Source organism: Myotis yumanensis, unplaced genomic scaffold, assembly GCF_028538775.1.
Source record: "Myotis yumanensis isolate MYYU_CA2020_CCGP unplaced genomic scaffold, mMyoYum1.0.hap1 SCAF_8, whole genome shotgun sequence".
NCBI classification, from domain to species: Eukaryota; Metazoa; Chordata; class Mammalia; order Chiroptera; family Vespertilionidae; genus Myotis; species Myotis yumanensis.
Window position 1 is genome coordinate 9,180,703 of NW_027223759.1, and position 24,492 is coordinate 9,205,194.

Consider the following 24,492-nt stretch of genomic DNA (forward strand, 5'->3'; position numbering starts at 1 on the left):
AGGTCCAGGGGTCCCCAAAGGTGTGGCAGAGTCGGCGAAGAAGGAATGACACGGAGACAGCGTTCAGTTGATCAGCAGCCTAGCCAAGTTCTGTCTAGGTTCTCCAGCCAGGTTCTGGTCAGGATCTCCAGCCAAGTTCTGGTTAGGATCTGATGTTTATTGTCTTGTTACATCTGTATTTATACCAGTCGATTTTAATCCTGTCAATTTCTATTGCAAAGGTTAGGGCGTTTCTTATCTCCATTCCAGGGAGTAAAGATTATGTAGCTTAAGCGTGATTGTTTGTAGTTAAAGTGATTAACTACCCGCCTGGCACTTAATTAAGGGGTTGTATCCCCTCCTTAACCTCAGGGAAAAATCCCCACCTGGGAAACAACCTTTCTCAGAGAGGTGACCTTGGTTAAAACACATGGTGCTAAGGAGAGCAAACATATTAAGAACAATATGCTATATATGCCAGGTCCCTTGAAACATATGCTGTGCAGATGTTTCTTTCCTGCAGCGACTGTGTCAAGCAGCAAGGATGGACCAGCTTCTGGCAAATTCCCCCTTTTTTATTTTTTAAATGATAACGCATGCAAATCAGTGGCCACCTCTCAGATTGGGCTGTTTAAGACTCGGAAGAAGACTGGCAAGCAATGACAATAAGCATAGCTATAAACATAGTGGATGAAGCGCACAAGGAGCCCCGTTCCTTAGGAGGTTGCCGGCCTCTTCAGTCAAGAGATTTCAGCTGTCCTCAAGTTGTTGGTTTGATTGTCTTTGTTGGTCTGGCTAGCAGGCGGCGTCACTGGCGACGGGCTTCCCGAAGTGTCAGCGAGTTGAAGGGCTGCATCAAAAGGTCCATCAGGGCCGTGCTTGATGGTGGTGTCGGTGTCCAAGGAGGAGTAAGCTGTGTCCTCTGGGTCAGCTGTTATGGAGGATGGAGGGTAGTAGAGAGAAAAAGAAAAGAAAGCAAAAGAACTACAAGGCATGGAAGTGTTTAGAAAAAAGAAGAAAGAGAAGGCAGCATCCTGACACAGCCCTTTCCTTCAGCTGCCCCTTTCCCTGTGGTCCAAGGTAGAAATGGAAAACAAGTCCTGTTGCAGTGAGAGGGCAGCTGCTGTCAGCCAGTCTCTGTCTTTACCTGGGTCCCGATCTGAGCTGGGCGTGGGAAGCGGGAAGCAGCCATGGGGGCAAGAGACCTCCCTCAGAAGGGGCGAGTGTTGAAGAATATTATAGTTGTCTTTGTAGTGTAATACATGGAACATCCGTCCCTCAAACGCTAACGTGATCAGTGTGAAACGGAACTCAGTGGGAGTGGACAGAAGTCATTATTCTGGATCTTGCCCTCAAGGTGGGCAGCCAGGATACCGCCCTACCTATTCGGCTATAACTGAGCTGACTTTATAAGAAGGACCCCAAAAGTGACCATAGTGGCACTACTTTAAAAAATGGCAGCGTTTAAAATAAAAATTGAGGGAATGCCAGTGAGTACCAAAACATCCTGACAATGAGTAAAAGCCTCTTAAAAGTGATGACAAAAATTCAATGACATGTTTGGAGAAAAAGAGATCAGGAATAAGAAGTGTAAAACAAACTCTGGCCAAAAAGGGCCTTTCATACTAATTCTAGAAACCTAAATGGTTAAAAGGCTGAAACAAAAATGTGAGAACATTAGTATAATTGGTGCCTCAGTTTAGTGGAAGGTATAGATGGTAACCAGAGGACAGCTACAAGCTTAACTCCCAAACTGTAATTAAGAAAGAACCAGCCGAAACCGGTTTGGCTCAGTGGATAGAACGTCGGCCTGCGGACTGAAAGGTCCCAGGTTAGATTCCAGTCAAGGGCATGTACCTGGGTTGCGGGCACATCCCCAGTGGGAGATGTGCAAGAGGCAGCTGATCGATGTTTCTCTCTCATCGATGTTTCTAACTCTCTATCTCTCTCCCTTTCTCTCTGTAAAAAATCAATAAAATATATTAAAAAATAAAATAAAATAAATAAAGAACCAAAACATTTCATCAGCCATCTGCAAAAATAATACAAACCAAAAAATGCTTAGTTTTAGGAATACCCAAAATCTAATCAAGGAAGTGGAAAACATTCTTGATAAAATCAACAGCAGAGTCTGATAAATGACCTGGTTAGGTAAGAGTGCTCTAGTGGAGATAAATAGGAGAACAGCTTCCATTACTTAATACAGAACATGACATGCCAGAAGCTTTACAAACATAATTTCTTTTAATCCTCACCATAGTCTATGAGGGAATATTATTTATGAATGAGAAAACTAAAGCTTGGTAAGTTAATTTGCCTAAAGTTACTAGCAGGGAACAGAGCTGTGATTCAAACACAGACAGGACTCTACAACTGGTGTTCTTAACCAACCAATTGCATTTTTCAAATGGATCATCTGTCGAACTTTATCCTGCCATATTTTAAAAGATATGTTTTTAAAAAATGTTCCATGGGCAAATCGGTTGGGAAATTTTGAGTGTTTACTGGACTCTAGGATATCTCTGAGCCCCTATTATAAATCTAAAGACAAAAGAAAATAGCAGATGTATTGGCTGGCCTTTCAATATACCTCTTCATCTTGTCTTTCTTCTTTGTAACCTCACAAAATGAACAATTAATGGAAAATAATACTTCCACAATGTGGACTAGATATAGTATAAGTTTATAATTAGGCTGCTCAAAAATGACTGATTTGAACCTCAGCATTTAAAAATGTTTTTATGTAACAAAAGGTAAACATTTTTTTAAAAAAATTAAACTTAAATACATTGGATATAGTTATAGTAAAGAATATATGCTCAATCATAGAGTATAAGTTATTTGGTTCCCCTTGGTACCACAGACTCACAAGATCTTAGTTGTAAACAAGCAGGATGATACAATCTCTGACATAATTCAAGCTGGGTAAACCGCAATAGGTGTGTTCCTCAAATAGTCTGCCAAGTATTTGTCCATGCCTATTATAACTATTGAGCAAATGGGTTGGCATGAATAGTTATATCCTTAATGTGTACATCATTAAGAGGTCGGTATGTCTTCTCATTTACTGGTAACTTCTCCAATTCATCTAGAGTCTCCAGACCATCTATTACCCTGAAAGAGAAATAATATAATGGATGAAAATTTTCTGATTGAAACACAATATCCATATATGTATAGCAATTACAGTATCCTTAAGAGAAAAGGACCGTCCCAGTCCATCTTGTTTAAGCCACTGTTTTTCAGATCTGTTAGTTGCTGCAAAATGCTATCTCAATGAAAAGACACATTACTGTTAATTTGTATAATGGACCAGAAAAAACATATTAACCTGTCTTTGAGAAAATCAGGAAATAGGCTGAGAGAGGTTATAATTTCCCAAGGTCACAGGGCAGGTTAAGTGGTGGGTTTACATTTCAGGTAAGTTTAACTCTCAGACTGCACTTTCCATATTAGTTATGCTACTATCACAGCCACTCATATGCATCATTTGCAATGAAATTCCAAAGAAGAATATCATAACCAGGATACTCACTTTCCAAATACTGTGTATTTCATGTCCAAATGTGGCTGCTTGCCATAGGTGATGAAAAACTGAGATCCATTGGTATTTGGGCCATTATTAGCCATAGATACAACACCTCTAACGTTGTGCTGCAAAAGACAGACCAAAGTATTAATTTATCTATGTTTTTAAATAAATGTTCCAAATACAGGACTAAAATAAGACATGCACTCTTTAACCTCCCAATATTTAAGGAACCAAGAAAACATTTAATCAGCTTCAACTTGGGCAAACCCAAATATTCAGTTGCTATATTATCTGTATCACTGACAATTTATATTGTTTATATATTAAATCATATCCCCCAATTAATTTCATTTTCACTTTGGAGACATATAGCCACAAACACTTTAAGTAGTACCAATGTATAATAGAAATAATCCTTACATTTATGTTATGCTGGAATGAAATGATCAGGCAGACAATAAAACCAAAATCCCCATAATCTCTTCACACACACACTGGACTCTGGCTAGTTTATCTGTAAAACAAGGGAGTTTGGACTAGTTCTGGGTTTACTCATAATTCAAATGCTCACAAAGGTCAGCAGATAATAAGTTGATGAGTGGGCAGAATGTAAACATTAGGGAGTGGTGGAATCTGGCTAAAGGAATAATATATCTCTTGCCCAATGTCTTTAAAAATTTTTTTTAACCAATGGCCATACAGAATGCATCTATAGGTCTTCACCCATTGGTAGTCAGTTCATAACCCCAGGACTAGGTGATCTAGGCTATTGTAGGAATTAACAGGGAACCTTAAAATATAATCAAGGTCCTGATTGGTCCTACTGATGATTTTTCTCTATATTTGGGAGAGGGGGAGAAGGAGGTACGGTCCTACTTTTTTATTCTATTTTATATCTTCTTATTGATTTCAGAGAGGAAGGGAGAGGGAGAGAGAGAATATCAATGATGAGAGAGAATCACTGATCGGCTGCCTCCTGCATGTCTCCTACTGGGGATTGAGCCTGCAACCCAGGCATGTGCCCTTGAACAGAATCAAATTCGGGACCCTTCAGTCCCCAGGCCAATACTTTATCCACTGAGCAAAACCAGTTAGGGCTACTTTTTATATTTTTAAAACTTCCACTAGTGAGTCTGTAACAGCAGCCAACGCTGAAAACCACTGGTTTAGGATTACAGATCAGTGTTATGAAAACTGCCATTAATTAATGTCTAAAAGGTTGTTTTGCTTCTAATTCAGGAAAGGATGATTTTTAAAATAATGTATCGCTTCCTAACCTCAACTCCTATAACAAGGGTAGTATTTCTTAATGACAGAAAAGCAAAAAGATAAAATAAATTACTCCTAGTCTAACTATCCAGAGGTAAATACTGCAATTAATTTTTTTCCAGAAAATCCACGGTATATTCTAATGTAACTGAAATATAATATACTAAATTGCATATTCTGATTGAGGGGAATTTGTCTCTCTTGTTTATTTGTCTCTCTTTTTTAAATTATGAAGTTATCATTCTGTGCAGATACAAAGTTTAAAAGACCACATAATAAACTGTTAATTGATGTCATCTCTGGGAAGTGGTTTTATTTTTTGTTTTAGAGAGCAAAAGGGGGAGGGTGAGGGGAGAAACATCAACCGGCTGTTTCCCACATACACCCCGACAGGAGATCGAGCCCACCACCTGGGCGTGTCCTTGACCAGGAATCAAACCAGTGACCTTTTAGTGCAAGGGTCGACACTCAACCAACTGAGCCACATGGCCAGGGCTGATTTTTTAAAATAGGTATGCATCAGATTTTTTTTGTTGTTTTTCTTTTATATATATTTTTATTGAGTTTTCAAAGAGAGGAAGGGAGAAGGAAAGAGAGTCAGAAACATCAATGAGAGAGAAACATCGATCAGCCGCCTCCTGCACACCCCCCACTAGGGACGTGTCCGCAACCAAGGCACATGCCCTCGACCGGAATCGAACCCGGGACCCTTCAGTCCGCAGGCCGACGCTCTATGCACCGAGCCAAACCAGTCAGGGTGGTTTTTTAATTTTAGAAAAAAAAAATCTTTAGAAAGTTTTAGAAATAATATGATAAAGATAATTAAAATCCCTAATTTTACATGCTAACGATATATTTACATGCACTTCTCTTTTAACCTTGCTGAAATCTACCTCAGGCATTAAGTAACATTAACATAGAGATATTTAAACATCTAATAGATGATAAAAGTTGGATATTGATAATGGCAATATTGCAACCAGGAGGTCTCCCCACTCTCAAAAAAGGCCAATGGTTCATGTCATTCAACATGAATCTTATAGTGAGACATGTAAGCCCCTTTGGTATGTTACTGATTAAACATTTCAGGCTGGACCCAAAGATGAGCTCACTTAATATCAACATCCATGTGATGGTGAGATTCCAGTATATATTTTAGGCTAGAACTGCCATTTATATTTTCTGCCTGATATCATTTATCAAGTGTGCAGAAACTACAAAAAGAGTGGGTATATATATTTACTTGTGATATTAACTTGTGTTACTACAACATATGTATCAAAGTTTCCAAGTGTATACATGGCATGAAAAAATAATTTTGAAGCTTGGGGACATACCTTAAGATATTCACTGTATTCATCCTCAAATTTCTTGCCCCAGATACTGTTACCTCCTCTTCCAGTACCTATATTACAAGACAAGTAAAAGAAGTATCTAATTAGAGAAAGGCTTTATTTTCTAAAACTTAAGGGCTTTTTGTAACTCTTTAAGTACAAATAAAATTTGATATGTCCTCTCTTACATCCCCAAATTTCACTTTATAAACCAGAAAAATAAAATATCTCTACAAAAAAAAAAAACAAAAAAAAACTCTCCTTATCAATATTCATCTTTTAGAGCTTGGTGCTAATAGCTTCAGCTTAAATACTGCTTGCTATTGTAAGGTAGCCCAATTATAAATACTCCATTGTGCTTTTATTTTTCTATCCATTGTCTATCCCCCTGCCCTCTTCATATTATATACCATTAATTCTCTAGATATTAATGGGATAACGTACCTGAGGGGTCTCCTGTTTGAACCATGAAACCCTTGATATTTCTATGAAATATACAGCCATTGTAGTAATTACTGGCACAAAGAGCCAAGAAATTCTGAAGAGAGTAAAAAACAATGATTGAGAAATCATGTAGCAGAAACACTTAAGGTAAAGAACTAAGTGTATTTACTAAAAACACTATAACAGCATATTTAAACTATGTCCTTTAGGCATTACTTTGGATGATGTTGCTTCCCTGCCTAAAGCACTTTTATGGCTTCCTCCGGGTTTTGGAATAAGATACAAACTCCTAAGCAGGGCCTACCTCTACATCTCTTGATAATGACCCCTCCCCTGTGGCTCACTATGTTAACCCCATCAGCCTTCTGAAAATTCATCCCACAGACGCAGGCTCTCCTACCTTGAGGCCTTTGTACCTACCATCTCTATACCTGGAATGTTCTTTTTATATCTTTTCATGGAGATGCCTTCATTACCTTTCCCACTCAGTTTAAGTAGTATCCCTTTCTTGGCTAGGCCTGCCCTCACCTTCTTTTAAATAATTCCTTCCCCATTATTCTCTATCTCAACATTTTATTTCCTTCAAGGCATTATCACTCTCTAGAATTAGTTTCTTTTCTAGAATCAATTCCCTCCCCCCCTATCTGTCTCCCCACCTAGAATATTAGCTCCACAAGGGCAAGGAATGTGTCCTGTTCATCACCGTGTTCCCAAACACTGTCAAGATAGCCTTTCATGAGTAACTACTGAATGAGTAAACATGCATAGCTGACTTTTCTTCCTTCTATCCTTGTCATTTAAACAAGTGAAATAATGTAACATACAGTTCTCTTACCTGATATCTAATGATTACTTATGTTTCCTAAGGAAAATGAGCCAAAAGGAAAAGATGCCAGCCACCCTATCTGCCCTTCAATATCAGGAAAGGTAAGTGGAAATCAGGCCAGAAATGATGATGGCTGGTTTTTCCTGACAGTGGTTTCATACAGAAGTGTTTCAGGTTTTTTGGGACATTGTTGGCTTTTTAGATCAGTCAATTTCAAAATGGTTATCCTGCTGCATTAACTCATTTTTTGTTTGATTATAATGGTACTCACTTCACATGCTTTGGGTGTCCTCTCGCAGAAGATTTCTATTTTAATATCACCTACATCTGTATGCAGTGTCACCGACTAAAAAGGAGACAGAAGGTGAGAACAAATGAGATTTCTTCAGGTGACTTTATGCACTGTATGACTTCCCTAACTAGATATTAAAGACATTAAAGACAATGTAAATAAAAACAGAAATACTATTTCAGAGATGACCTGTCCACAGAGCAGCTCTGAGAGAAGTTGTAATCCTTCAAAATTTACTTCAGCAGGAGAAAAAAAGCTCCAGGAAATAAATATATAAGTTAGGGTAAAATGGTGTCTATGCTAAAAAATTGCGGAGCAAATATTTTGATTGAAATAATTATTTTAAGTTTGAATTTTTCATCAATAAAAACAAAAACAATTGTAATGTTAGAATTACTTATTTAAATGGCATTCACCTTCGTTCATAGTTATTGAAAAAAGGTATGAGAATGACTTTCAAAACATTGTTTCCACCCTTTCCCTTACGTAATTCAATTATGAGGGACAAGGTTAAAAATTCCTTTCTCGACCAAAGGCAGGACATAAGAAGCATCAGTGTTTCTAGATTCTAACTGGGCAGAGGTAACCACAGTCCTTTTTTTCATAGTACTCTATTTTTGTTTTTTGTTTGTTTTATCTGATACTCCTTTTGTTATTCCATTCCCAAAAGAAGGAAAATTATTATTCTGGGGCTTCCTTGTTCATTTTAGGTTAGTATCTAGCAGTCAGAGAGCATGGCCAGGTTGGGGATAGAAAGCAGGGGTGTGTGTTGGGGAGAGGGATGTGGGTCATGGCTCATTGCTGTTTTCCACTTCAAGCTCTGGTTGCCCCCCTTAAATACAGAGCAAAGAGTTCCAATTAAAATTATACCACGGCTATACCCTTCTGCTCTGCCTACTCTCCCTTTTCATCTCTATCTACCTTGTAGTCAATCTCTTTCTATAAAAAGTAAATTCTCTGAAAACATAACTTAAAAAGTAATGTTGCTTATTTCTGGTTTTGTTTAGAACCATTTTTCACTGCCTTGCCATTGATATTTCCATGCAGTTTTCTTTCCCTTGACTGAATTTCTAAAAATTACTTACAATGAAAAAAAAAAAATACAAAAAAAAATAAATAAAAAAAAATAAAAATAAAAATAAAAAAATTACTTACAATGAAAGACATTCATAAGAATTCTATAAAACTTACCATTTTTCTTCTTGATGGTTACTGTTACTTAATTCCTCAGTCTTATCGAGAAAAGTTCAAAAACGAATCTCCATTCCCAAAAGAAAAAAAAAATTAAGTTCATTTTTTTCTCTTCTCACATGCTTATGTTTACTCATACTTAAACGAAAAAGTCTCGAAGAACACCCCCCACCCTCCAGTAATAAAAATCGGGTGACGGAAGGGGTGAAGAGACCCTCCCGATTTGAGCGCCAACCCCCCCGCACCCCCACCCCCACCCCCGTAGCCCGGCCCCTCTCCCAGCGCCGCCGGACGAGCCCTCCCCGAGCCGGTGCGCGCCCGCCCCCTGGGCCCCGGCGTTCCCTCCGCGCGGCCGGCCCTCTCGGACCCTGCAGGGCGTGGCCCTCCCCTCCAAGGCGCAGCTCAAAACTCTGCTCAAAACGCCCTAATCGCAGTGCCTTCTCTGCTTCCTTTCCCCAGCACTTGTCCTGCTACACCATGTGCTTTCCTACTTTATTCGATCTGCTGTTTCCGCAGCAGCCTCTCCACCCGGAACGCTCACTCGAACGAGAACACACGCTCTGCAAGTATCTGAATAAACCAGCGAAAAATGAGCGCGTCACCCCATACCTACCACTTCGGGGAGCACAGCTGCGGCCAAGACAGAAAAGATGCGATGGCAGGTGCCCCCCGACCCCAGGTCTGAAGATTTCAAATTCGTTTCGTGAGCCCACCGGAAGCCGAGCAGCGGACCCGTCCGAGAGAACGCCCCTCGCGGGCCCGCCTCCTCCGCCCCGTCCCTATCGCAAACCAAAGCGACTAGCACTAGGGAGACGGTGTCAGGTACGCCCACCTGGACCACTGCTGACACTGAAAGGAACTCTTCATCACACTAGGGCAGGAATCCACCCCGGAACTACTCTGGACAGCCTCTGGCAGTGCCTGGCTCTCAGCGGTAGAATGGGAGGGACCACTTCCGCCCGGCGCCTGCCCCAGCCAGTTTTCACGCCGCGAGGATCCCGCCCGGGGCCGGAAGTGACGCGCGAGGAGCGTTCTCGGGACCGGTGAGCCTCGGGCCATTTAAATCTCGGCGGACTAAGCTGCGGACTTCGGGTTTGTGCGGGCCTCGGCCGTTCTCTGAGGGCTGCTGCAGAAGGGGGCAGAGGAGGAGGGAGGGACAGACACGGGGCTGCCGCGGGAGAGCCTGGGGCGCCCGTGGGCTGGCCACCGGCTCTTCACCATGCTGGCCGTGGCCTGGATGTAGACGAGGTAACCTAGAAGGTGCAGTTTTGCAGGCTGTAAAGTGGGACCTACTAATGTTATTCAATAAACACCGTGCTGACTCGAGGTCAGGTATGGTCACCAGCTTTACGTTTCAGTATTGCGGCCAACTATGAGCTGGGCACTTCCTTCTTCAGAGTTGGAAATCGCAGCGGCTAAGTAACTGGTTACGCAGCTGTGACTCGGGGTGGGGAGAGGTCAGTTATGGCGTTAGAGCCTGCTCTTGTCCAGCATGCTATGCTGCCTCCCATCCTGAATTCTGGCATCAAGCTAGGCAGCTTTGCTGTCGCCTGATCTGTGAGATGAGGGGTGTTCCGATATTTCCAAAGGCAATTTCAAATGTAACTTCACTGCCCCGCTTGCCAGATTTAGAAGAGCCTGGAGAGTGGAGTGCTGTCAGGACGAGGACTCTGGAGGGTGGAAGAGGTATAAGGACATGGAAAGATCTTCCAGGACCATAGGCTGGAGTGGTTAACAGAGGCTCCTCATCACTTCAAATCATATATTGAATAAATACTCACATCTCATCTGTATATATAAAAGCCTAATATGCATAGTGTCCCCTCAGGAGTTCGATTGCTCACTGTGACATGCGCTGACCACCAGGGGGTAGCGTGGAACCAAGGAAGGCCCTGGCTGCCAGCCGGCAGCTGCTAGGGACCCTACCTGTGCGTGAATTTTGTGCACTGGGCCTCTAGTATTAAATATTTTTGCTGTAGAAATGTCTTAAAAATTGCTTTTGAAATCATTGGGTTGTGAATCTTTTAATTAAATTTACTCTTGGCTACGCTTTCTTGTTAATTATTGTGCAGACTATGAAATGCTTCAACAATTGAAGAATGGAGTTGGCAATGTCATTTTTTGTATTGGATATAGCTGTCTAGAACAGCAATTTTCAATTGGTGCCACAAGAGTTTTTAAAACATGCAAGACCTGATTAGTCAGGAGCACTGACCTCTTTTTCCATAGATTGTTGAATAAAAATAACAATAGCCAACACAGCAATAGCTGTTGGGGTGAATGAATCAACATTATACAGTACCTATGTTTTTTGTCAGATAGGCAAAAAATATATTTTTTGGTGTGCCGCAGAATTTTAGTAATTAGTTTATGAGTGCCATGAGATGAAACAGCTTGAAAATTGCTGCTCCCTTAGGCTTACAGGCTCTGAGCACTCCCACCTCTTGAGCCTAGCCTTCCTGTAGCAGGTGTGGGCTCAGGGACAGCAGCCCTGCGTTTTCCTGTCTGGACTCTGCTCATTTGGAGTGACTCATCTGTGCATCTTATTAAATATATATATATATATATATATACACACACATATATATATATGTAATTTTTTTAACAAATTAGTTTTTAATATACCACCCTAGGGTGGGGACAGTGTCGGTCTGCAGTAAGCGTTTCGTGCTGGCCTGTGTTGGTGATACTGAGATATGTAAAAGATAGTTCCTGATTCCCAGTAGCATTAGCATACTGGGGAGACAGACATACAGGAATCTAATATGAGAATACTAGAGCGGAATGGGGCAGGGCAGGAGAGAGACACCGAAAAGGAAGATTTGTCAAGAAAAGCCTTTATTTTAGGAAGTTGAAGGAGACTTGGAAAGAAGGGTAATATTTAGAGAAATGGAGAAGGCAGGAGGGGGGCTGAAGCAGGGAGGGGGAGAACTAGAGCAAGGGTGAGGTACTCTGGGGCGGAGGGGGTGAGCATCTGTGTAGCATGTACCAGGCTTGCGCCGGGTGACTTACACACGGGAATGCACTTGCTCCTCTCGACGGCCTGTGAGGTGGGTTTTATAGATGAGGAACAAGCTCAGAAAGGTTAAATAACTTACCTAAGGAAACGCTGGTGAGTGGCAGGGGCAGTGCCTGCACCCAGGTATGTACGACTGCAGCTCCTTTGCTCCTGTTTTGCAAAGGTGCGGGCCTAAAGTGTGCATGTGTACCATTTTTTGTGTTTTTACTTCAGATATCCGGTTCTTCCCGGTTTCTGTATGTTGTCATCTCACCTACGCCTGGTCCCCACGAGAGTCCAGCTTGTTCGTTCCCTGGTCCGCAATCCTTCCTCTTCCCTCATGGACCTGAAGGCTCTCCTTTCCTCCTTGAATGACTTTGCACCCCTCTCCTTTGCTGAGAGTTGGGACAATGTTGGATTACTGGTGGAACCAAGCCCACCACACACGGTGAACACACTCTTCCTGACCAACGATTTGACCGAAGAAGTGATGGAGGAGGCACTGCAGAAGAAGGCTGATTTCATTCTCTCCTACCATCCGCCCATTTTCCGGCCCATGAAGCGCATAACCTGGAAAACCTGGAAGGAGCGCCTGGTGATCCGCGCTCTGGAGAACAGAATCGCCATTTACTCTCCCCACACGGCCTATGATGCCGCCCCCCAGGGGGTCAACAACTGGCTCGCTAAAGGGCTCGGTGAGAAGCCTTTTGTTCTCTCATGTTTTGTATTCTCCCTATAAATGCTTTGAAATTTTAGAACGTCTTTTCAGTAGAGTTTTCGCTGCTCTAGGGTGGGATCGTTATTGTGTATGCAAAATATATTTTAAAATAATGTTGCTGAAATCTGGCAACCAAATGACATTTGAAAAATAGCATTTTTATGACTAATGAACAGGCGAGCCTGGGAAATCTTCATGCCAGTCTGAGCTTTGTGATTCCTCACTCAGGTGGCATAGTCCCTGCCACCCGGCCACTCCAGAAATGCTTGTTAAATTGAACTGAAAGCTTGGGCCTTTCTGGCACATACTTAATATGTCACTCATATAGAGCAGAGTTTTAACGAGGGAATTCAGCACATGTGTTTTAGCTTTACTTTTAGTAAGTCTTTTTATAGTTTACTTGTTTTGGGCTGAAGCTTTTATGAGGCTATAAGCTGGATTGATGTGGTCAAGTAGCTGTGAGGATTTATACACTGAATCATGTTGTACATGGGTAAATTTAATAAGCAGCACAATTGCACGTATCATCTAAAACTGCATCAGTCTTTCTTGTCCAAATTTTTGTGGTATTTAAGAATACTGGAAAATAATTCTAAAAATAAATTTGATTTTGTATGTCTGTATTAAATCCCTCATTGTTGGGTAATGTTGGTTGTATAGGAAAAGGATATGTGTATATGTGTAGGGTATATAAGCATCTGAGAATGAATTTAAAAAATACTAATTTCTTGTAAGTTTTGGCCATAATAGTTTATCTTTTTAATTAAAAAAAAACCAAAACACAAAAACTCCCATTTTCCTACCATTTTTTTCTAGGCGTTTGCACATCCAGGCCTATACATCCTTCCAAAGCACCCAACTACCCCACAGAGGGAACACACAGGGTAGAATTTAATGTTAACCACACCCAAGACCTGGACAAAGTCATGTCTACAGTGAAAGGAATTTCGGATGTTTCTGTCACTTCCTTTTCTGCTAGGTACAGTATATTTTTCTCTTTTCTCGGTGGGTACTTATTTGTAAAGATCTTCCTTACAAATTCTGTAATTCTGACATTTAGGTTTGAAACATGGTTTTCCCTGGGATGTGTTTACAAAACAGCCTGCTTCTCATTTGGGTCCTCAAAGGAAGAGAACCATGGGAGCTTTTCAAAGCAATAAAGATGATAAGTAACACTATTTCCTCTGTGGAAGGGACTATACTACACATTTTACATGCAGTGTTTCTCATCCTCCTGGTAATGGTGAAAGGTAGTTGCTTTTACTTTAGGGCACAAGCATACCTCAGAGATATTGTGGATTTGGTTTCAGACAAGCATAGTAAAGCAAGTATAGTTAATAAAGCGAGTTGTAATATTTTTGCTGGTGGAGGGTCTTGTCTTCAGTTTATAAAAAAAGACAATACTCGTGTAGCTCAGTAAAATGAGGTATGGCTGTTACTCAGTCCCAGTATCTTCAACTCAAGTCTTTTTCCTTCCTTTCAGAGAAGTGAGTATCTTTCCAAACACATATAGAGACATAAAGAAATGTATAGTTTTATTTGTTGTTCTCTTAATTAAGTGGTATTTGCCATATTACCAACAAGATGTTTAGAGATCTTCCCATGTAGATATATAAGATCTCTTTATTTTTTTTAAATATATTTTATTGATTTTTTTACAGTGGGAAGGGAGAGGGATAGAGAGTTAGAAACATTGGTGAGAGAGAAACATCGATCAGCTGCCTCCTGCACACTCCCTGCTGGGGATGTGCCCGCAACCAAGGTACATGCCCTTGACCGGAATGGAACCTGGGACCCTTGAGTCCGCAGGCCGATGCTCTATCCACTGAGCCAAACCGGTTAGGGCTATAAGATCTCTTTTTAACTGCTGCGTAATGTTTCTTATTATGGATGTACTGTAGATTCTTTATTTTCTTTTTTGTTGTGTTTTATTTATTGTAGATTCTTTAAGCATTCCTCTTCCTACCTGATGTCCCCCCCCCACCCCCGCCCTCCGTTTTTACCTGATGCACATTTAGTTTGGTTCTAGTTTGACCACATCACAGTTAATATCTGGGTTTGACCATTAGTCAGGGCCCACGCATTGTTTTTGCTTTTTCTTTTCAGAGCTCCGCAGATGACTCCAATATTGACAACACTTCCAGATTATATTTTAAGGTGCCTTTAGTTCTAGAGTTCTATACTTGGAGTTTATGGCTAAATTGCAAAACTTTCTTGATGCCAGCCTTTGTAGAGAGGCTCTAGGGCCCTGTTCGGCAAACTGTGGCTCGCGAGCCACATGCGGCTCTTTGGCCCCTTGAGTGTGGCTCTTCCACAAAATACCGACTTCTGCACATGGGCCACGAAATTTCAATCGCACTGTACGTGCGCACCCGCACGTGGTGTTTTGTGGAAGAGCCACACTCAAGGGGCCAAAGAGCCGCATGTGGCTGGCGAGCTGCATTTTGCCGACCACTGCTCTAGGGCATTGCTTTTCAAAGGGCGATAAGGACTCCCTGCCCTCATGAATGGGGTACTTATGAAAAATGCAGATTTTTTGCTTCATCCTAGATCTGTGTAATTAGAATGGGGTTTGCCTGAGAATCTGTCCAGGAAATTCTTGTATGCAGTGTTGTTTGAAAATTAACTTCTCTAGGGCTTTAAGAAGAATTCAGTTTGCCCCAGCCCATTCACAGATGCTGTTTCACCGGATCTGTAAAAGGGTCCAGCAGCTGTCATTTTAGGAAGCGATGCACGACTGGATTAAGAGCCATTAGAACCATGGTTTCAAGGTGAGGTCCTTGGACCAACAGCATCAGCATCGCTGGGAACTTGTTTGAAAAGTAAATTCTCAACACGGCGGGGTAGGGGAGGCTGGGGGAATGTCAAGGAGGAGGGAAGGAGACACATGTAATACTCTTTGTAATACTTTAAGCAATAATAATAAAAAAGCAACCAATGAATGAATAAATAAGTGGCACAACAACAACAAAAAAAAGAAAATTCTCAGACCCCCACTGAGACCTACTGAAACAGAAACTGGGGTGTGGGGCCCATCCATCTATGATTTAAATAGTCCACAAGGTGATTTCGATGCATTTTAAAGTTTGAGTAACACTGTTCTAGAAAATCATTTGGTTTGGGATTGAATCCTAAATGTCATATAACTCTAATCTATTATAGGAATTTGTAAATTGTAGATTATTTAAAATACATTTTGATTATATTTATCCTGAACCAGTGAGTGACTTTTCTTTTTACTCTTTTTCTAGGACTGATGATGAGGAACAGACGCGGGTCAGTCTGAACTGTAGTCAGCAGGCTTTGATGCAGGTGGTGGCTTTCCTTTCCCAGAACAGACAGCTTTATCAGAAGACTGAAATTCTGTCACTGGAGAAGGTAATAAAAATACCTTACATTGCCGAGCATTGTCTGGCAAATTCATTTGTAAATTGTTAGATCAGTAGGCCTTCCCAGAAGACTGAGCTCCTCCAAGTCAGAGAGTGTTTTTGTCAGATTTGTATCCCCTGGACACAAACGTTGGCCTCGAGCTGTGAGCTCACAGTGTGCATGTTATATTGATCTCAGCATTTGCTCTTTGTTCTAGGTTTGTTTTCTAGGACTGATGATGGACAGTTTCTCTAACTTGTGTTTTTCAGCCTCTGCTGCTGCACACTGGAATGGGACGGTTATGCACCCTGGGTGACTCTGTCTCCTTGGCAACCTTGATTGAGCGAATCAAAAGGCACCTAAAACTGTCTCATGTTCGCCTTGCTCTTGGGGCAGGGAGGACCTTAGGTAAATATGTCTCCTTTATTTGTCCAGTATGCCTACTGTTAACACCGGAGAAAAGTTGGAACTCTTCATTGTATTGTAAGTGAAAGAAAGCCTGTAAGTAGTTATGGGAGATGCCTGACTGGTTTACGCTATCGATCAGGTGGTCTAGGTTGTGCTGTGGTGAACATCTCATTGGCTTCCACAAGATTTATTTCCCCAGTCTGTTTATCTCAAGTCGGCAGGGCAAGTCTGCCCACTGTAGGTGGTCACTGTTGCAAAGGGAGAGTCGTAAACTGTCAGGTAAACATTCTAGCCTAGAAATGAACTTCTGTTTAACTCATAGTCCAGAGTTGGTCACATTGCCCGATCCAACCCAAGTTGGACATGAAGTACCATCCTACCACGTGCTTGGGAGAGAGCTGGGAAGTGGGACTGCTCCAGTTTCCATGCAGATCTTGGTGTTTTACAATCCTGGTGATGTTTTATGGGGAGGTGCTACTAAGTGAAGTGACCACTGCAGTTTCTGAGTCTTGTAGTCACTGTCTTTTCTACCAGCTCTTCCCAGTACTTTCGGGAAAAGGAACCAACAGAGCATTTGTTGACCCCTGCAGTTTGCCCTAGCAGTGTCATGAGTACGTTAAGTATGCGAGTTCCCACTGCAAAGGGGCCTAGAGGTTGTGGATTCCGAGTGTCTTGGGTAAAATTTATCTACTTGCTGCATGACTTTGACAGGTTATTTAACCTTTTTGTGTCCAGGTAGCCACATCTGTGAAAACTGTGGTGGTAATAAAACATAACTCATCAAAGTAGATGCACAGTCCACGTGGCAGGGCAGTGGCAGGGCACAGTAAGTGCAGTAAGTGCTGGCCTTAGCTCCGTGGTAGGTGTTAGAGTTCCCATTGTGTTGGTGAAAACACACAGGTTCAGAGATACTTATCCAGAAGGCTACAGTTGGATCAAATGACTCATGGGCGTTAATTTCCAAACAAAATAGATGGCAGAGATGGGATTTGACTTCCAATCCAACTCCAAAGCCCCTTTTCAAATAGCACTATTGCGTGACCACTAACGAAGTGTTTATTCTCCAAACCTAAGTGCTAAATACTTGTTGGATTTCGGCTTGACAGTTTATTTCACTCTTCAGAGGATGCTCCTTTATTTTAGTTATTTATTTTTGTTAATCCTCACTCAAGGATATATTTCCATTGATTTTTAGAGAGATGGGAGAGGGAGAGAAACACTGTTGTGAGAGAGACACATCGATTGGTTGCCTCCCACAAGAGCCCGACCAAGCTGGGGATCGAGCCTGCAACCGATGTATTAGTATATGCCTTTGACCGGAATCGAACCCAGAATCCTTCATTCTATCCACCAAGCCAAACCAGCCAAGGGCCAGAGGGTGCTCTTTTAAAGTAAATATGGTGCCCAACTGATTTGGCTCAGTGAATAGAGCGTTGGCCTGTGGACTGAAGGGTCCCAGATTCAATTCCGGTCAAGGGCATGTACCTTGCTTGTGGGCACATCCCCAGTAAAGGGTGTGCAGGAAGCAGCTGATGGATGTTTCTCGCTCACCGATGTTTCTAACTCTCTATCCCTCTCCCTTCCTCTCTGTAAAATATAAATAAAAATATTTTTTAAAGTAAATAAAATAAATACGATATTTAAAAATGTGTCAGATCCATTTGTAGCATTCCTCTAACTAGCCCTTTCAGTTCCTCTGCTTCCTCACCTGAGAAAAGAGATAGTACCTGCCTAACTCTCCCTGTTGCCTGGGGACCCAGGTAGGTTACTTCTCATAGTAGCACTACAGTACAGCCGAGAACTGTACTCTTTAACATTATTCAGTGGTGCCTTATACGGGCTTGTGCAGCCATGTATGTCTAAGGAATAGTAACCCTGCCTTGGGTTAGCTATGGTATGCAATACCAAAGAATAATCTGTCTGCTATATGAGGACATTTTTTATTATTTTTTAAAGTTTAGTAAGCAAAATTTATATACTGGCGATGAGGGCAAGTGTGAAATCTGCATTCCATTTAGGATTTTGGGTGCAAATTGTAAAATTAAAATGAAGGGGACTTGTAAAGTACTGGTCTCTTGCTTCCTTTATCTTGCAGAGTCCCAAGTCAAAGTGGTGGCTCTGTGTGCTGGCTCTGGGAGCAGTGTTCTGCAGGGGGCAGAGGCCGACCTCTACCTCACAGGTAGGGCAGCCTTTGATTTCTCTTCTCCCCTTTTGTGTGTGTGTGTTCTTTCCCAACCGTGGTTTATCTTTTACAAGTTAAAAAGGCAATTTTAGGACCGCCCCTGACATATAGATGGAGCTAATAAACTTTTTTGAACCTGAACTAAATAGGAACTACACCAAAATTGGAGACATACCTTATTCTTTGTGGAGAGAGAAAAAAATCATTTAACAGTTTATTATCAGATTATTTAAAAATACTAATGTTTAGCATTTCTTTAACCTATCTTCTTTTTGTTTGTTTTTTTAATTGTTTTATTGCTTAAAATATTACAAAGAGTATTATATATGTCTCCTTTTTTTTTTCTCCCCTTGACCTTCCCGTAGTCTCCCATACCCCCCAGTGTCTTGTGTCAATTGGTTATGCTTATATGCATGCATACAAGTCCTTCGGTTGATCTCTTACCCATCCCCCCTCCCAACCCTCCCCGCTGTAGTTTGACAGTCTGTTCGATGTTGCTCTGCCTCTGTATCTATTTTTGTTCATCAGTTTATAATGGTCTTAATTATCCATAAATGAATGAGATCATGTGGTATTTTTCTTTCATTGACTGGCTTATTTCACTTAGCATAATGTTCTCCAGTTAACCTATCTTCTTCCTGAACATGCCTTCTCTCAGATTTCATGTCACTTTCTATGTGTTGCCTTAGCTAGAAAATAGTTCTTCTTACTCAGCCCTAGAGTCAACCATCAGTTCATATCAGTTCTAGCTCCAAAATCTTTCTAGAACCTTCCCCTTATCTCTACCCAGGCATCATCATCTACCCAAAGAATATCTTCAAGCCTCTAATCTTTTATTTTAAAATCCTCACCCAAGGTAGCAATACTTATATCGGACAAAATAGACCTCAAAGTGAAGGCCATAACAAGAGATAAGGAAGGCCACTTCATAATACTAAAGGGATCGATACAACAAGAGGATATAACCCTGATAAACATATATGCACCCAGTGCAGGAGCACCCAAATACATAAAAAAACTCCTGGAAGGTATCAAGGGAGAGATCGACAACAATACAATCATAGTAGGGGACTTTAATACACCACTGACATCACTGGATAAATCCTCTAGACAAAAAATCAGCAAAGAAAACAGCAATCCTAAATGACTCACTAGATCAAATGGACTTAACTGACATCTTCAGAACATTTCACCCCAAAGCCACGGAATATACGTTCTTCTCAAGTGCACATGGGACATTTTCAAAAATAGACCACATATTGGGTCACAAGCAAAGTCTCCCCAAATTCAAGAAGATTGAAATCATATCAAGCCTTTTCTCAGACCACAATGGCATAATATTAGAAATAAACTACAATAACAACAATCCCAAAAATTCAAACACTTGGAAGCTGAAAAGCATGCTATTAAATAATGATTGGGTTAACAAAGAGATCAAAGAAGAAATTTAAAACATCCTGGAAACTAATGACAATAAAAACAACAATCCAAAATCTATGGGACACAATGAAAGCAGTCCTGAGAGGGAAGTTTATAGCTCTACAGGCCTATCTCAAAAAACAAGAAAAAATGGTAATAAATCATCTAACTCTACAACTCAAAGAATTAGCAAGAAAAGCCCACAGTATCCAGAAGGAAGGAGATAATAAAGATCAGAGCAGAAATAAATGACATAGAGACCAAAAAAACAACACAGAAGATCAATAAACCAAGAGCTGGTTCTTTGAAAAGATAAACAAGATTGATGAACCTCTAGCCAGGCTTACCAAGAAGCAAAGAGAGAAGGACCCAAATAAACAAAATCAGAAATAAAAGAGGCGAAATATCAACAGACCCCACAGAAATACAAAGGATTGTTTAAAAATACTATGGACAACTCTATTCTAACAAACTAGACATCCTGGAGGAAATGGACATATTCCTAGAAAAATACAACCTTCCAAAACTCAATCAGGAAGAATCTAAAAATCTCAGTAGGCCAATAACTATGGAAGAAATTGAAGCAGTCATCAAAAAGCTTCCAGCAAACAAAAGCACAGGGCCAGACGGCTTCACAGGGGAGTTTTACCAAACATTCAAGGAAGAACTAAAACCTATCCTCCTCAGCTATTCCAAAAAATTCAAGAGGAAGGAACACTTCCAAGCTCATTCTATGAAGCCAGCATCACCCTCATACCAAAACCAGTTAAAGACAACACAATGAAAGAGAATTACAGGCCAATATCCTTCATGAACATAGATGCCAAAATCCTCAACAAAATTCTAGCAAATCGGATCCAGCAGTACATCAGAAAGATCATACATCATGACCAAGTAGGATTTATCCCAGGGATGCAAGTATGGTACAATATTTGCAAATCAATAAACGTGATACATCACATTAACAAATTGAGAGATAAAAATCACATAGTCGTATCAATTGACACAGAAAAAGCATTTGACAAACCCAGCACCCTTTCTTGATAAAAACTCTCAGCAAGGTGGGAATAGAAGGATCATACCTAAACATAATAAAAGCCACATATGACAAACCCACAGCCAACATCATACTCAATGGGCAAAAACACACCATTTCCCCTAAGAACAGGAACAAGACAGGAATGCCCACTCTCATCACTCCTGTTCGACATAGTACTGGAAGTCCTAGCCATTGCGATCAGACAAGAAGAAATAAAAGGCATCCAAATTGGAAAAGAAATAAAACTGTCCTTATTCGCAGATGACATGATACTGTACATAGAAAACCCTAAAGACTCCATCAAAAAAATTATTAGACTTAATAAATGAATTTGGCAATGTAGCAGCTTACAAAATTAATGCCAAGTAATCTATGGCATTTCTATACAGGAATAATGAACTTACAGAAAGAGAGACCAAAAAAGCAATCCCATTTACCATCGCACCAAAAAAATTAAGATACCTAGGAATAAACTTGACTAAGGAGGTAAAAGACCTGTATACGGAAAACTTCAGGACACTGAAATAGGAGATAGAGGAAGACATAAACAGATGGAAGAACATTCCGTGTTCATGGATTGGTAGAATCAACATCATCAAGATGTCCATACTACCCAAAGCAATCTATAGATTCAGTGCACTCCCCATTAAAATACCAATGGCATATTTCACAGATCTAGAACGAACTTTCCAAAAATTCATCTGGAATAAAAAAAGACCTCAAATAGCTGCAGCAATCTTGAGAAAGAAGAACAAAGTAGGAGGGATCTCAGTACCAGATCCAAGCTGCATTACAAAGCCACTGTTCTCAAAACAGCCTGGTACTGGCACAAGAACAGACATATAGATCAATGGAATAGAATAGAGAACCCAGAAATCGACCCGAACCAATATGCTCAATTAATATTCGACAAAGGAGGCATGAACATACAATGGAGTCAAGACAGCCTCTTCAATAAATGGTGTTGGGAAAATTGGACAGATACATGCAAAAAAAAAAAATGAAACTAGACCACCAACTTGCACTTTACACAAAAATAAACTCAAAATGGATAAAGGACTTAAACATAAGACAAGAAACCATAAAAATACTAGAGGAATCCACAGGCAGCAAAATCTCAGACATATGCTGAAGCAATTTCTTCACTGATACTGCTTCTAGGGCAATGGAAGTTAAAGAGAAAATAAACACATGGGACTACATCAAAATAATAAGCTTTTGCACAGCAAAGGAAACCATCAACAAAACAACAAGAAAGCCCACTGCATGGGAGAACATATTTGCAAATGTTATCACTGATAAGGGTTTAATCTGCAACATTTACAGGGAACCCATACAACTTAATAAAAGGAAGATAAACAACCCAATCAAAAAATGGGCAACAGACCTAAATAGATACTTTTCGAAAGAAGACAGAAGAAAGGCCAAGAGACATATGAAAACATGCTCAAAGTCACTAATCATCTGAAAGATGTAAATCAAAACAATAATGCGGTACCATCTCACACCTGTCAGAATGGCTATCATCAACAAATGACAAGTGCTGGAGAGGATGCGGAGAAAAGGGAACACTCCTTCACTGCTGGTGGGAATGCAGACTGGTGCAACCACTGTGGAGAACAGTATGGAGTTTCCTCAAAAAACTAAAAATGGAACTCCCATTTGACCCAGTGATACCACTTCTAGGAATATATCCCAAGAAACTAGAAACACCAATTAGAAAGGATATATGCACCCCTGTGTTCATAGCAGCACAATTCACCATAGCTAAGATTTGGAAACAGCCTAAGTGCCCAACAGTAGATGAATGGATTAGAAAACTGTGGTACATCTACATAATGGAATACTATGCTGCGGTAAAAAAAGGAGTTCTTATCATTTGCAACACCATGGATGGACCTGGAGAGCATTATGCTAAGTAAAATAAGCCAGTCAGAGAAAGATAAATACCACATGATCTCACTCATTTATGGACTATAATGAACAACATAAACTGATGAACAAAAACAGATCCAGAGACAGAGAAGCATTGATAAGACTCAAACCACAGAGGGAATGTAGGGGAGGGTGGGGGTAGAGGGGGGAGATCAACCAAAGGACTTATATGCAAGCATGTAGGCCTAACCAATGGACACAGACAACAGGGGGGTGAGGGCATGAGTGGGGGTATGGGGATAATGTGGGGATAAGGACACATATGTAATAACTTAATCAGTAAAGAAATTTAAAAAATAAAATCCTCAATGATATGTTTTTATTGATTTTAGAGAGAGGAAGTGAGAGAGAGAGAGAGAAATATTGATCAGTTGCCACCATGTAAGTCCCAACTGGGGATTGAACCTGCAACCTGGATATGTGCTCTGAGTGAGAAATATCTTCTTACCTGGCTGACTTTAGATGTCTATGATCTATGAAGCATCACTTTGGCTATAACTTCAGGGATGAGAAGCATCAGTCAAAAGACCAAACAACAGGCCTCTGCTTCCACTTGTCAACCTTCCTTTGAGCTTGACATGGAATTGGGTGAAGGGAAATATATCCTAGACAGAGCTGCAGGTGAGGAGCTTGCTCCTTGCAGATCATTTGCCTTTTCTTTCCCACAGCTGCCAACCTGTGCCAGGCTTTTCTTTCCCTTGCTTTCAGCTATTATTGTAGGGTCACCAAGAATTTCCCCACTTTCATGCCTCCTCCAGCCAGTGCTTTTATAACCTGGGCAGCCAGACTAGTTCCTAAAGCATGGCTTCTAACTGGGCCACGTTAGTATCTTTTTCTCCTTTTTATCTTTACTATTATAGATTAAGATGTTTTAATAAGTGCTTGAAGAAAAAATATTTCTTATAATGAAATGACACGTACAAGGGGTAGAAATGTGGGCAATTAAACATTCCTGGGGGAGGAGGGTAACTCATTTTCTAAGAACCTTTTTTTCCTTATATTTTATGCCTTTATATTCCTATATACATTTCAAAATTATACTTCATATAGAAGCAAATGGAGTCTTTCTGCTGTTGTGGTTCAGCATTGCAGACTCTGAGTCTAATGTTTAAGTATCTGCTCTTTCCTTTGCTGGCAGGTGAGATGTCCCATCATGATGTTTTAGATGCTGCTTCCCAAGGAATAAATGTCATCCTCTGTGAACACAGCAACACTGAACGAGGCTTTCTTTCCGATCTTCGAGATGCACTGAGTGTTCACTTGGAGAATAAGATTAATATTATCCTGTCAGAAGCAGACAGGGACCCTCTTCAGGTGGTGTGATGCATACGGCACAGAGTGACATCTACTTTACAAATCGTTTCCCTCCTCCTCAAACGCACATGATCAGTGGAGTCTGTATCCTTCTGGAAGAATGTTTAGAATGTACATTGTCATTTCTGGTTTGTTAATCTGCTTCACCAAATGTTCTATAGTTTTTAGGGTAAACACTATAATGTAACTATTATTAAAGAACAGATATTTAGCCCTGGCTGGGTCGCTTAGTTTTGAAGAACT

General features: G+C 40.7%; 2 protein-coding genes across 5 annotated transcripts; one reads left to right on the top strand and one right to left on the bottom strand.

The window, feature by feature from the left end:
• Nucleotides 1-2,701: 2,701 nt before the first annotated feature.
• On the bottom strand, nucleotides 2,702-9,804 carry PPIL3 (peptidylprolyl isomerase like 3). Of its 3 annotated transcripts, none has more exons than XM_070421807.1 (7): nucleotides 9,700-9,804; nucleotides 8,868-8,935; nucleotides 7,656-7,730; nucleotides 6,559-6,652; nucleotides 6,118-6,185; nucleotides 3,515-3,633; nucleotides 2,702-3,093 (listed from the first exon to the last, which is right to left on the bottom strand). In XM_070421807.1, exons 2-7 carry the CDS (start codon nucleotides 8,868-8,870, stop codon nucleotides 2,967-2,969), a joined length of 486 nt encoding a protein of 161 aa, XP_070277908.1. In that variant the 5' UTR covers nucleotides 8,871-8,935; nucleotides 9,700-9,804; the 3' UTR covers nucleotides 2,702-2,966. The 3 variants fall into 3 exon arrangements, with proteins under 3 accessions (XP_070277908.1, XP_070277905.1, XP_070277906.1); XM_070421804.1 differs by having other exon boundaries at nucleotides 9,481-9,797; XM_070421805.1 differs by lacking the exon at nucleotides 9,700-9,804 and having other exon boundaries at nucleotides 8,868-9,076.
• Nucleotides 9,321-24,466, top strand: NIF3L1 (NGG1 interacting factor 3 like 1). Of its 2 annotated transcripts, XM_070421799.1 has the most exons (8): nucleotides 9,321-9,910; nucleotides 12,100-12,560; nucleotides 13,400-13,562; nucleotides 14,690-14,740; nucleotides 15,835-15,961; nucleotides 16,222-16,360; nucleotides 18,456-18,539; nucleotides 24,074-24,466. In XM_070421799.1, exons 1-8 carry the CDS (start codon nucleotides 9,345-9,347, stop codon nucleotides 24,256-24,258), a joined length of 1,776 nt encoding a protein of 591 aa, XP_070277900.1. In that variant the 5' UTR covers nucleotides 9,321-9,344; the 3' UTR covers nucleotides 24,259-24,466. The 2 variants fall into 2 exon arrangements, with proteins under 2 accessions (XP_070277900.1, XP_070277901.1); XM_070421800.1 differs by lacking the exon at nucleotides 14,690-14,740 and having other exon boundaries at nucleotides 9,324-9,910.
• The last annotated feature ends 26 nt before the right edge of the window (nucleotides 24,467-24,492 follow it).